The 13960-nt window shown below is 39.5% G+C and overlaps 1 protein-coding gene across 28 annotated transcripts in view; it reads right to left on the reverse strand.

Moving 5' to 3' along the window:
- Window positions 1-13960, reverse strand: part of Ccar1 (cell division cycle and apoptosis regulator 1) — a 42598-nt gene that overhangs the window by 21510 nt on the left and 7128 nt on the right. For 11 of the 28 annotated variants that reach the window (NM_001434644.1, NM_001108535.1, NM_001434643.1 and 8 more), the window contains exons 4-10: window positions 13719-13763; window positions 12745-12777; window positions 10262-10455; window positions 7198-7312; window positions 6887-7079; window positions 2639-2768; window positions 1817-1978 (exon numbers count right to left, since the gene is read on the reverse strand). In NM_001434644.1, the coding sequence (NP_001421573.1) occupies window positions 1817-1978; window positions 2639-2768; window positions 6887-7079; window positions 7198-7312; window positions 10262-10455; window positions 12745-12777; window positions 13719-13763 (872 nt within the window). Of the gene's footprint in view, window positions 1-1812; window positions 1979-2638; window positions 2769-6886; window positions 7080-7197; window positions 7313-10261; window positions 10456-12744; window positions 12778-13718; window positions 13764-13960 lie in introns of those variants that run through there. The other 17 variants (XM_087597832.1, XM_087597830.1, XM_087597828.1 and 14 more) reach the window with 3 other exon arrangements.

Raw genomic sequence — 13960 nt, forward strand, 5'->3', positions numbered from 1 at the left:
CAGGGCTACACAGAGAGACCCTGTCTTGAAATACCAAAGAGAGAGAAATACCACCATCACTTCTCTACCAAATAAGAACAGAGGGTATGTACAAGTCAGCCGTTTATTGATGCTGATCTAATACCACTGCTGTATGAGTCCACTGTGAGAAGAGAAATGTAGAAACTATATCACAAAGTTTCTTTGTTTTTGAGATTTAATTTTCTGTACATATCTGTAAGTCTTATCTATCTGTGCAACCCCCTTCACCTTTATTTTTAAGTAAGAAAGTACAAAAATTTTCCAACACTAGATATATCTTGCACCAAAGCAGTAACATCTATAATTAAACAGTGGCTAAGTACAAATAATTTTCCTTCACTCTAGCTCATAATCACATTAGTGTAAGGAAGTTTTGAGTTCTACAATTACAGATGAAGAGCTTTAAAACCTATTTGTAATCGGTTCATTTGATGTTCTGTAAATTTATATAAATTTTAACAACAGAGAGAATAAAGAAGGCTTCTTCATTAGGTATATCTTGACAGCTGGGAAAGTGCTTTTGGTTCCCTTCAGGTTTCTCTGAAATATTCTAACTATATACTTAAATGTAGGAGTAAACAAAGATAAAATACACTAATAATACATTTTATATGGCTTAGAAAATGTGGCTTGTGTGAGTTTACTATTTTTAGTTTATAATGTGTTCATATATAGGCAGCTATACAGAAATAATTTTTTGTCTCAATTTTTGAAATATAGTTTTTAACCTAGTGTTAATAAATAAAACCCCAGTTACGGGTCCCCCTGCCCAGTTTAACATAGCTATCCAGTTATCCTGTTCATATTAAAAAAACAAAAACAAAAAAACCCCACTAATGTAGCCTAGGAATACTTGCTAACTGATCAAAACTATAAAAAACGTATCATCACAAGATAAAGTTTTCTGTTAAGTAGCAAATACTAGTTTTTTAATGAGACCTTAATATAGAGAAAATACAGCCATCTGGTCTGACTCACAGACATACCTGTCTGTGCCTCCCCAGTCCTTTTATTGAAGGTGTGCACCAGCACATCTGTCTCCATTTCTCTTTTTCCTCCCTGTTAGTCTATGATCAGTGTGCTACACTGCTCACTGCCACCATGAATTACAGAGGATCTGTAGTTCTCATACAGTAGGTTAGGTGCTGTAGATATTTAACTTCATAGTGATTCTGTAAGTTTATATGAGTTTTGTATGAAGCTAAGAAATTTACTAATCTCCTTCTGACTCCAGATTCTAAGAGTTAATTCACCAAGGACACAAACAGGTAAATCAACTAAGTATAATAAGTATGTAGAGAAGAAGAGGTCAGTGTTTCTGTATCGCACCACCCTGCCACAGCTAATCTTGAAACAAGAGTATTGCTGCCTTAATACACAATTAGCAAATTTAAAGTTATCAGTAAATCCTGATTCTAAGACTCTAACTTTAAAACTTTCATTACAAAGGAAGATTCTCTAGAAGTTTGCTTCTTTGCTTCTTGGTCAGTTGTTTTTGATACAGGGATTGAACCTAGAGCTTCCGTATTAGGCAAGCGCTCTTGTCCAGGGCTATATCCTAAACCAAAAGGTGCTTAAGAAGCTGCTATCCTAAATGTGTACTCAAAAATAACTGTCCTTATTTAAGGAACAAAATTCCAAATTCAAATTGCATTTCTGCCCTCAGATAAATAACACAAAGTGTTACTAAGTAACTTTACAAGAAAAAGACATATTCTGTACCAAACTATATAAAACTCTAACACTAATAATGAAATTTAAAAGAAGCAAACAAACCACAGACGGAAAAACTTACCAATCTAAAGAAAACTTTGAAAACTGCACTGTGTACCGTGGAACGACACGGCGGACTCTCCGAGGGGATCGCTCTCTTTCTCTCCGGGGCGACCTCTCCCGGGAACGTTTCCTCTGAGGTGATCTTTCTCTGGATCTGCGTCTTTCTCTGTCCCTTTCACGACTTAAAGCAAGGATTTCTAAAATTACTCTGGGGCCACCAGGATGGCTCAACAGGCACAGGCGCTGCGACCAAGGGTGAGAACCTGAGTTTCATTCCCAGAACCCACAGAGTAGGAGAGAACAGACTCCTCCAAGTTTGCCTCTGGTCTTCACATACACACCATGGCATGGATACAGACACAGATTAAATAAATGAGTAAAACCTTGCTAATATTTATTGGTATTATCAAATGGTTCTTGCCAGGCACAGTGGTGTACACCATGAATCACAGCACTCGGAAGGCAGAGGCAAGTACATCTAGTACAGATTCAAGGCCATCCATGTCTATGGAGTTAGGCACAAGGAAGTAAATAGTTTTTAATTTTTTCATTCTTTGTTTGACAGTCTTTGTTATATACACATATATACATACATACAGCAGGCTGGCTCAGGGCAACTTCTAATTTACTTTTTATTTTATGTATCTGAGTGTTTTGTCTGTGCAGCTCACGCGTACCTAAGCAAGGCCAAAGAGAGCACTGGAAGTCCCAGAACTGGTGTTACAGAGGGTCCTCTGCTACCTTATGGGTGCTGGGAAGCAAACGTGGGTCCCCAGAGGACCAGACAGTGCTCTTACCTCTAAGCTGTTTTTCCAGCCCACCATGTTACCTTCAAACATACCTTCGGTCATCTTTTCTATTAGGTACTTGATCCCCTCTGTCATTTCTTCCTGAAAATCTAGATGGCGGATCTAATCTCCGTGCGGGTTGTGGCTGTGATACTATTCGGACAGGAGGCTGCAATAAGCCAGCTTCAAAAAAGGTAAAAGAAAAGAGAAGAAAATTTGTTAAATTAAGCTCAAAAAACTTTACACAACAATGATAAATATGAATAATCAAGTAGGATTCTCCAAAGTTGTCTTTTTCCAAGTTAACAAAATACAGTTAAAAAAAAAAAAGTATTGTTTGGTTTCTTCCTGGTAATGAAAACTAAAATTTTCATTTTAAAATAGTATATCTATTTTTCCACAGGACAGTAAAAGTACACCTCTTTGGTACAATGGAAGCAGTGAAGAGATAAATCTGTGTTAAAAAGTACAGTGTATATCGAAGTTCTTTGCCAGTTTGATGGCTCATGCCTTTAATCGCAGAAAGACAGAAGTAGGCAGATCTCTGTAAATTCAAATCCATAATAGTAAGTTACAGGATAGTTAGCCAGGGCTCCAAGGTAAGATTCCATCTCAAAAAAAAAAAAAAAAAAAAAACAAAACCAAAAAAACAACAAAGAAACAGTAGAATTCTAATGGAATCTCTTAAAAACAAAACTGCCTTTGGCTGCTAAGTCTAGAATCAACAATAATGTTCTTTTTAAATGCCTTGCTGGTCTTATGTCATTACAACTTGTGTGTGTGTGTGTGTGTGTGTGTGTGTGTGTGTGTGTGTGTGTGTGTACACACACAGGTGCCCACGGAAGCCAGAGAGGGTACGTTGGATCCCTTTGGAACCAGCATATAAATGCTAGGAACCAAGCCCAGGTCCTCTGCAAGAACAATTGCTTTTAACTGCTGAATCATCTCTCTAGCCCTGTATTTTTGTTTCTTTTTAGATGAGGTCTTACTATGCACCCCTGGCTAATGTGAGGTCACTATGCACACTACGCTAGCCTCAATGTCATGAAGATCTGCCAGCCTGTTTCCTGAGTGCTGGGATTAAATATGCGTACCACCACCCAGCTCCTACTTTCTTTCTAGAAACAGTGGCACCCCAGGAACATATAGGAAGATATAGCCAAGTTTTAACTTCATCACTCTATGGGGTAGCTTGTGTAAGGAAGAAGCACACAAAGGGCTGAGCATACAGTTCCGTGGTACAGTGCTTGTCTAGTACTCATACCCAGCACTACCCTTCTCTACCCTATCCCCTACCGTTGCAAACATCAATTGAGTATAAAACAATCAATCCCTTAAAACCCAAGAGGCCACCACGGTAAGAAAAAAGGACAGGAAGGAAAACGAATCTTATTGCCAAACTGGAGAAGACTACCATAGAAACTCCTTATTCTGGAATAAGTAACAAAAATCCATACTCTAAAAAACAGCAATAGGAATTTGTTGAAAGAGAAAATGTACGTAATTTTTTAATAGAATAGAATCACCTAAAAGAAGTTGGCAAGCATGTTTGCAAATGACCAAGTCACAGACACTCAAAGTGTGTGTGTGTGTGTGTGTGTGTGTGTGTGTGTGTGTGTGTGTGAAAGAGAGAGAGAGAGAATGGGGGGGGGGAGAGAAAGAGAGAGAGACCTTTTAAAATGTAAACTATTTTTAGCTTAAGCAAACTACAGGCTCAAATTCAAGGCCTACAGTTTGCCAGTACCTGATGTATACACACGAAATCAATGAGTACTATGGAATAAGATAGGTAGAGAATGTTAAAATACCATTGGGGTATTATTCATTTACAAAAGAAAAATTCAGTTAATCCAGAAAAATCTATGGCTACTGATAGCTACAAATATTCAAATCCAGCATCAGTAACACTGGGAGAACTGAAAGCATATAAAATAATGCAGTATAAATTACAAAGCATTGGTTATAACCAATTCTTGCCAAATCATATAGACTTACCCCCTGATTTCTTTTTTTTTTTTCTTTTTTTTTTGTTCTTTTTTTCGGAGCTGGGGACCGAACCCAAGGCCTTGCGCTTCCTAGGCAAGCGCTCTACCACTGAGCTAAATCCCCAACCCCTACCCCCCCCCCATTTCTAAGACAAAGGAACAAAGTAAAAAACAAAACAAAACAAACACAAGGAATCAAAACAAATCCAAAAAAGGAACATTACAAAAGAATACATAAGAGGTAATGAAGAAATCTAAAATAAATAAATATCAATTTAGAAAAACAGGTGTGGTAGCACATGCCCATAATCCTAGGCATTTGAGACATACAGGCAGAAAGACCTGGAATTCAGAATTATGCATGGCTACAGAGTGAATTCAAGGTCAGTCTGGGCCATTTGAAACCCTATCTTATATAACAAAAAGTAAACGACAATAAAAACCAAAGGACATCATAGGGCAAGTGAGATGACTCAACGAGTGGGTGGCCCACTAACCACACAAGCCTCAGTTCTAGAGAAAAATAAAAACTCTTCTGCAAAGTTACTCTCTGATCTCTACATGTGTGCTATTGGCACACATGTCTACACTCAGTACAAACAGTACACTCAGTACACACAAACATACTAATTAAAAACAGCCAGCAGGAGCTGGAGAGATGGCTCATGGTTAAGAGAACTAGCTGCTCTTCCAGAGGTCCTGAATTCAATTCCCAGCAACCATATAGTTGCTCACGACCATCTATACAGGGATCTGATGCCCTCTTCTGGCATGCAGGTGTACATACATACAAAGCACTCATGCATCTTTTAAAAACTTAACTAAAATAAATAATAACCAGGGAGCTGGGGAGTTTAGCAATAAGAGCACCATGGGCTTCCAGGACTCCATTTCAGTTCCCAGCACTCATGTGGCAGCTCACCCCTGTAACTCCAGTTCTAGGAGATCCAATGCCTTCCTCTGGCCTCCAAGGTAAGCACATGGTGCAGACAGTAAATAAATCTAATAAACTTCCATATGACCCACTCATACCACTCTATGTACACCTATGTTTATAGTTATGCTACTCACAAGACACAGGAAATAGCACTCACCAACAAAGGTAGCGTGTGCACGTGTGTGTGTGTGTGTGTGTGTGTGTGTGTGTGTGCGTGCAAAATGCACTTTTATGCAACCATAAGGGAAAAATGAAATCGTGGTATGTGCAATAAAACTGATTCAATCAAAAATCATAATGCTACATGTAAAGATTCAAAACAACACATACTGTATGGTTTTTCTCATATGCAGAAGCTCAATTTAAATGTGTGCTTATTTATATTGTATATAACAAAAGTATAAGAGAGATTGAGAGAAAAAGGGCACACTAGTGAAGATCAGACGGTACAAAACATGCAGTAGGACATCAGCAAAGGGGACTGAAAGGAAAAAGGTCATCTATAGACTGGGGGAGCTCCCAGAGAGAGCAGCTGGAAGAACATGGGACAATGTATGGCACTCAGTATGTGCTGAGGCAGTGATGATGCCCATGCTATGTTTATTTACTGCAAACATTAGAAAGCAAAAACAAAAACATTCCATTTCACACTCGTCAGCTTTATTGTCAACTTGAAACAAACTAAAATCATCTTGAAAGAGGGAACTGGGGCTGGAGAGATGGCTCAGTGGTTAAGAGCACTGACTGCTCTTCCAGAGGTCCTGAGTTCAATTCCCAGCAACCACATGGTGGTTCACAACCATCTGTAATGGGATCTGAAGCCCTCTTCTGTGTGTCTGAAGACAGCTACAGTGCACTTATATATAATAAATGAATAAATAAATCTTTAAAAAAAAAGAAAAAAGAAAAAAAGAGGGAACTGCAGCTAAGAAACCATCCCCATCAGACCAAACCAACCAACCAACTAAAGATACATCACATTTTCTTGACTAATGACTGATGTGGGGAAGGAGCAGCCCACTGTGGGTGAAGCCACCACTGGGTCGATGGTGCTGGGCAGTGTGGGAAAACAGTGGGCAAGTGTGGAGAGCAAGTCAGAAAGCAGCGTTCCTCCCCAGTCTCTGCTTCAGATCCTGTCCTGACAGTCCTCAATGATGGAATATAAAGTGTAAGCCAAGTAACCCTTTCCTCAAGTTGGTTTTAGATCGTATTTTATCACAGCTAAAAGGGAAAATTCAAGAGTAGAAAATGTTCTGTTCATGTTTTCCTGAAGTCCATGATACCTTTGTAATTAGAAACATGTTCTTATTATGTTAGCAGTTTAAACATCTACGCATTCAGTAGAAACAAGAAGTGAAGATTTACATCACGTTTAATACCTTTTTGCTGTGGCTGCTGTAGTAAGGGCTGTGGCTGCGTCTGCAATAGGGGTGTAATAGAAGCAGCTGAGATCTGGGCTTGCAATAATGACTGGGGTTGGGGCTGTGCCTGAACACCAAATGTTGTCTGTGGCACAATCGGCTGGATAACAGCAGTAGGAGTCTTCAGTAAAGGTTGGGTTTGTGACTGATTCTAAAAACAAACCAAACCAAACAAACAAATAAATAAAGTTCTTTAAAAAGATATTACAGTGCAAAACAGAAATGTCAAGTACCAAGTGTCCACAGTAGCAAACTCAGTAACTACGTACCTGATTTGGTAGTGTTTGAATTCTTTGTGCATTCCATTTAAAAGGCATATTAGGATTATAGGTTGCTTCAACCAAGACTCTATCACCCACTTGGGGGGTTTTCCCTTTAACAGCACTGGAAAAAAGTAAACACAGGCATAAGACAAATTCTTTCAAATTGATTTATATATAACTGGAGGGCTCTTCCCACATAAAGATTTATACACTTATTTCTTTGTTTTGCTTCTTTTCTTTTGGAAACAGGGTCTATTTATGGAGCCTTGGCAGGCCCAGAAATCACTATGTATATCAGGCTGGCATCACAGAGATCTGACAAACTCTGCCTCAAAGACTACAGTGATTTTTTTTTTTTCTTTTTTTTTTTTCGGAGCTGGGGACCGAACCCAGGGCCTTGCGCTTCCTAGGCAAGCGCTCTACCGCTGAGCGCTTAAATCCCCAACCCCTACAGTGATTTTTTAAAGCATAATGACAACTAAAATGGAGTCTGGATGGCATGTTCATGTTTGCTTATTTATCTTTTAAAGGTGTTTTTGTTATTTGTTTGTGTATAAATATTCGCCTGCATATAAATATACAGACCACATTTGTGCCAGGACCACGGAGATCAGAAGATGGGCTCTGATCCCTGGCACTATAATAACAGATGAATGGGAACCACAGTACAGGTGACGGGAGCTAGCCACGGGTCTTCTGCAGGAATAACGAGTGCTTTAAACGGCTGAGCCATCTTGCAGTCATGAAGATTTACTCCTTATGATGTGAGGGGTCTGTTATGGACATGCTCACGTGAACTGGTGCCCTAGAAATCAGAGGAATCAAATGCCTTGGGGCTAGAGTTACAGGTAGCTGTGATCCACCTCACATGCATGCTGGGAACTGAACAACAGTCTTTTGCAGGAGCTTGAAGCACCCTTAACTGAAAAGCCAGCTCTCCAAGACTCATTTTTCAGCTGAATACATTTTCCCTTCTCATCTATGTAAACAGAAGGATTCAAGTACAGGAACAATTTGCCTTGTATTTTCTCAGTGCTCCTCTATGTACAAAACCATCTTGCTGTAATACCGTAAGAATAAGATTTTAGAGAGAAAATGGAAAAAAGGCGGCCCAACAACAGGAAAATATTGATCAGTAAGTAGTTTTCTCTAGTACAGTACTTTTTTAGTTCAATAAAAAATCACCCGAGGTGAGATGGTTAAGTGGGCACAGCCTTATGCTGGGCAAGCATGTGGACCTGAGTCATCATGTCAGAATCATGTAAGAAGCTGAGCATGGTTCCTCATGCCCACACGCAGTGCTCTAAGAGGAGAGCTAGAGGGGTCACTGGGTTTTGGTGGCCTAGCCTAGCTCCAGATTCAGTGATAAAGCCTGTTTCAAAAGCAGGGCGGAGTGGAAGTGGCAGCACATGTCTTTAATCTCAGAACTCAGAAAACAGCGGCAGGCAGATCTCTTCTATGAATTCACTCTGATCTCTTCCATGAATTCAAGTCCAGTCTGATGTCTGGTCACATACAGAGTTCCAGAACACCAAGGCTACAAGTGAAACCCTGCCACACCAAAAGGGGGGGGGGACTGAGCAGGACACCCCAATGTCTTCCTTTCTCCTCTGTTCATGCACTTCTCTAACAACTCCCTCATGTACACACAAAAAAATAATCTTAAAAGAAAAAAAATCCTATTTCCTGCAACTGCTATCACAAAAATGAGGAAGATAATAGAGACATTAGAAGAAAAACAGAACACTAAATTTTGTTTCAATTGAAAACCTATTTGTCAGACAGGGTGGTCCACACCTTTAATCCTAGCATCTAGAAGGCAAAGACAGAGTATCTGTGAGTTCAAGGCCAGTCTGGGCCTGGTCTACACAGCAAGTTTTAAGTCAGTCAAGACTGCATAGTAAAACCCTTTGGAAAAAAAAAAAAAAGGAGGGGGGGGAGGCAACTAAACAAGATAACAAAACCTTAATTAATGTCCTTTGACCAGGCAAGGTAGCAAACACTTAAATCTCAGCACTCAGGAGGCAAAGGCAGATGGATTTCTGTGCGTTCACTGTGAGCCTGTACACAGTATATACAGTAAATTCCAAGCCAGCTAGGGCTGCACAATGAGATCCTATCTCAAAACAACCACCACTGCCAACAACTTATTTTTTAGAAGCAGGAAAGGATTCATTGTCAAGTCTAGCAAGTAGAAAGTGAAATACTTGCTATACAAGCATGAAGAGCCAAGACTGAATCCAAAAACCCACATAAAACTGGGCATGGTGACATAAACCTGTAACCATGGGATTAGGAGGGCAGTGACAGACCCCAGGGACCTGAAGGACAGCCAGTCTCTCAGAGATGCTGAATTCCAAGTTAAGTGGGAGATCTTGTCATAAAATAAATATATGATGGAGAAAAATAAAGAACAAAGCCAACCTCTGGCCTGCATATACAGAAACATATACAGAAACACACACACACACACACACACACACACACACACACACACACACACACAAATTTAGAAAAAAATTATTAGTCAGAATTAAATATGTAAAAACCAATTTCAATTTTTTAAATTCAACCTATATCTTATTCCATTTGTTTGTTTTGAGGCCAAGGTCTTTCTATAAAGCCCAACTGTTCTGGAACTATGCAGCTCAGGCTAGTCTAGAAATCAGAGGTCCACCTGCCTCTGCCATCCAAGTGCTGGGATTAAAGGTGTAAAACACCTTAATTTACCTTAATCTCTAATTTAATTCTAAGCTTGGACTTGAGTGTTATCAGAGCTGTTGCCTAACTGACATTTATAAAGAATCAGAAAGAAATTAGCACTTATTCCCAAGCGTGGGGACTGAGCCTGATCCCTGAAATCCACATGACAGGAGAGAACCAACTCCCACCTTCAACCTCCCAAAGTGTGTAAACCCCACATTCCCAAACACATTGCAATTTTATCAAAAAGGGCGTAAGTACAAACATACTGATTTAAAAATAAAATTATAAACTATAATTTTTGCCATGATTAAGAAAATGTTACTACTCCATATATATATCAATCGACATCTAATGAAGTTTTTACCCAAGCTGAAAGAATACATCTTCATCCACAAATCCAAACGTATCATGTAGTTTTGTAACCACTCCTGTGAAAACACGCTGCTTCTGAGGTTGAGTCTGCTGTTGACTGGACCTTGGTGTTGGATAGGACACAGTAATCTGTGCTGCAGGCTGAGGAGTAGACAGGCTAAGGCTTGTGGGCAATGCAACAGCTGGCTATCAAACAAAGCAACATCACATTAAGTCTTGCAAATAACCGCACACTCGGGCATTACACTAGTCAATGGCCCAAACCAACAGGAAATTCCCGAAACAGGGAAACAAACAACTAGGCAAGTTATGGATTATTTATAGTGCTGGAGAGGTAGAAGCTTGATGACCAGTCCAGCCTGCACTGATATCCTATCTCAAAGTAAAACAGTAGATGGTCCCCAAGGAATACTTAAGGTTGTCTCTTGCCCTCTCAAACACGTATATGTGTTTGCACACAAACTTATGCACAAATCTCAGATCCCGAGTATGGAGGCTAATGCCCACAAACCCAGCATATAGGAAGCTGAGCCATGAGGCTCAAGTAACACAGGCTTGAGCAAGGGAAAATAATGTGATATGCTAACTCAAAAAAGACCAGCCAACTAAACAATCTTTCTAGTAAAGGCTTATTAAAGCCCTAAACACTGTTTAACAACTGAGCATATTTTTTAAATTTGACCAAAGTTACTGTCTCAGGACACTTTAATTTCCTACAGTGCCAATGCTCTCAGTCATAGTCTGGGAGAAACTGGTTCTCAGGAAAGACACTACTATAGCTTTCACACTTGGAAAATTTTGTTAGGAATTGAAAATGAGTCAGAGCTCAGCCTGTCGACCTGAGTTCACGTCCTAGAACTGACATAGGAGAAAACTGACCTGCAAATTATCCTCTGATCTTGACATGCATCCAAATATACACCACCACATACTTAAGAGTAACTTTAATTTTTAAATAGAAAATAATTAAACATTTGTCAACTTATATTCTTGTTCTGTGGTGTATGTTCAAATGTGTGTCAGTCCTGATAATCAAACCTGGGGCCTCAAACACACTAAGTGAGCACCCAGAGTAATTTAGTTTTTGTTTGTTTGCTTTATAAAGAAAGAACTATGTAACCCAAACTGCCATCTAATCTGGGGTCCCTTGCCCGCTGCTGGGACTACAGGCGTGTATCACTAAGCTTGGCCCAATTGTAATGCTGTAGTTAAGGAAGATGACTTCTCAATACAAGTGTTCTTGGTGGTCGGCTTGTTTGTTTTAGACAGGGTCTCACTTTGTAGCTTGGGCTGCCTGAAATTGTTAGGCCTTAAACTTACAGAGATTGACCATGTCGCTGCCTCTCTAAATGCTAGGATTGAAGGCATCAGCATCCTAGTATATTATGAGATCTTTAGATTTTTATTAATGTATATGGGTGTGTATCTGTATGTGTATGTGTGTCCAATGTAGTCAAAAAGGGCAATAGGTAGTTCCTGGAGCTAGAGCCAGTTACAGGCAGCTGTGAGACGGAAACTGACATGGGTCAGTCCCCTGAACAGCAGCAAGCTCCTCTTAATTGCATGTTCAGCCATCTCTCTAGTCCCGTATTTAAAAAAAGAAAAAAAAAATTAACAGGGTCTGGGGGAATAACTTAGCTGCTAGAGTGCTTGCCAAACGAGTGCTAGGAGAAAATGGTATGCTATGTATATATCACATGCACTTGGCTATGACGGAAGACAGAATAAGACATGAAATGCCTTTCTATATGTCCTCTAGCTAACTGACACAGATTTCCAGCACTTTATAAACCAAACACTGTAGAACATGGCACCAGGGAATTGGAAGCAGGAGGACAAGAAATGCAAGGTCATCTCTGGCAATACAGCCAATTGAGGCCAGCCTGGGATATAAGAGACCCATCTCAGAAAAACAAAAACGAAGTAACAGATTCATAACTTAAAACTGTACAAAGAATTAGAAGGTAAAAAGCTTCTATTTTATCTGAGAAGTTTCATATACCCAGTTTTGTACTGAAAAAACTACCTCCTATTGATTGTTAAAGTTCTGTCTATCCATCCGTCCATGCATCCCTGATCCATTCATCCATCTCTCATTCCTTCCTTTAAAATAAACGGAAGCAACCTGGAGGTGGTTGCACATGCCTTTGATCCCAGCACTGAGGAGGCAGAGACAGGCAGATCTCTGTGAGTTCAAGGCTAGCCTGGTTTACAGAGCAAGTTCCAGGACAGCCAGGACAACACAGAGAAACCCTGTCTCGAAAAACCCTAAGTAAGCAAATAAATAAATAAATAAATAGGAAGCCTATTCATTTCATATCCATAACACAGAATACAGTAGCATACTTTCCATCTTTATCCAACAATAAATATTACATGTGGTTATACAACTCAAACAAATTATCTTTTAATCCTTATTGAAAAACTACAATGGAAATAACTCAGATGCTCGAAAGAAATTCACATCAAACTAACCTGTGTTAAAATGGTCTGCTGGGGTTGCTGTAACTGAAAGTAAAAAAAGAAACAAGGTCAATCGGTATGTGTATTTCAGAGATTTGTAGAGGTGTTCTTGCTTTGTCAATTTTATCTTTAATCTTATGTGCATGGGTGTTTTGCCTGGGATGTATAACGGCATCAAGTGCATGCCTTGTGGTGGCAGAGGACAAAAGAGCATATCAAGATCCCTGGGAATTGGGATTCACAGATGTTTGTGAACCACCAGACACGCGTATTGGGAATCCAACTCTGGAACTAAAGTTACAGTTGTGAGCCACCATATGGGTGCTGAGAACTGAACCAGTCCCTCTGAGGACCAGCAAGTGCTCGTAAACACTGAGCCATGTCTCCAGAGCCCTGGTCTTGGTCTTACACACTAGCCTATTTATTTAAAAACTGTGAAAAGCAACCCATAACTAGCAGGACTCGCCGACAACTACTTCAAAACACGTACCTGACATTTCTTTCTTTCTTTTTTTTTCTTTTCTCTTTCTCTTTTCTTTTTTTGGGAGCTGGGGACCGAACCCAGGGCCTTGGGCTAAATCCCCACTGAGCTAAATCCCCAACCCCGTACCTAACATTTCTAACTCACTCACTCAGTAACTAAGTACTAAGCTACATTAATAGAAATAAAGAAGTTGGAGCCCGTTGTAATGGTGCATATCTATAATCCCAGCATCTGCCTGGTCTGCAGAAGAGTCTCAGGCCATGGTTATACAGTGACTGTCTCAAAATAACTATATTAATTTAAATTTAAAAAGCTGATTTGTCTGGGGGTGAGGGGAAAAAGTGTATTGTGGAATTAGCTGTTTGCTATCCCACCCAAAGGATTTGAAACTATATTTTAAGGTGGATAGAAAGAAGGAATTTAAACAGTGTGTCACTTAAATGTGGGGGAAGTAGGAAATTGTTGTTTTTAAATCATTTTTTAACCAAAAAAGTATACAAACCTGCTGTTGCACACTATACAAGGCCTGCTGAGGTTGTGAATATTGCTGAAAAAGATAATTAAAGGAGGCAAGGTTAAGATTACTCATTCTCAAAATAATGTACATATAGATAAAAAGTACACTGAATTTTTCTAAACCAGCTACATTTCAAGTAAAAATTAAGTAAGTGAGCTATTGCAGTTGGGATTTTCATAAAATGGTTAAGTATATATGTCCAATTTAAGAAGATTCTGCCACAAAGT

The sequence above is a fragment of the Rattus norvegicus genome, chromosome 20 (genome assembly GCF_021556685.1).
Source record: "Rattus norvegicus strain SHRSP/BbbUtx chromosome 20, alternate assembly SHRSP_T2T, whole genome shotgun sequence".
Lineage (NCBI taxonomy): Eukaryota > Metazoa > Chordata > Mammalia > Rodentia > Muridae > Rattus > Rattus norvegicus.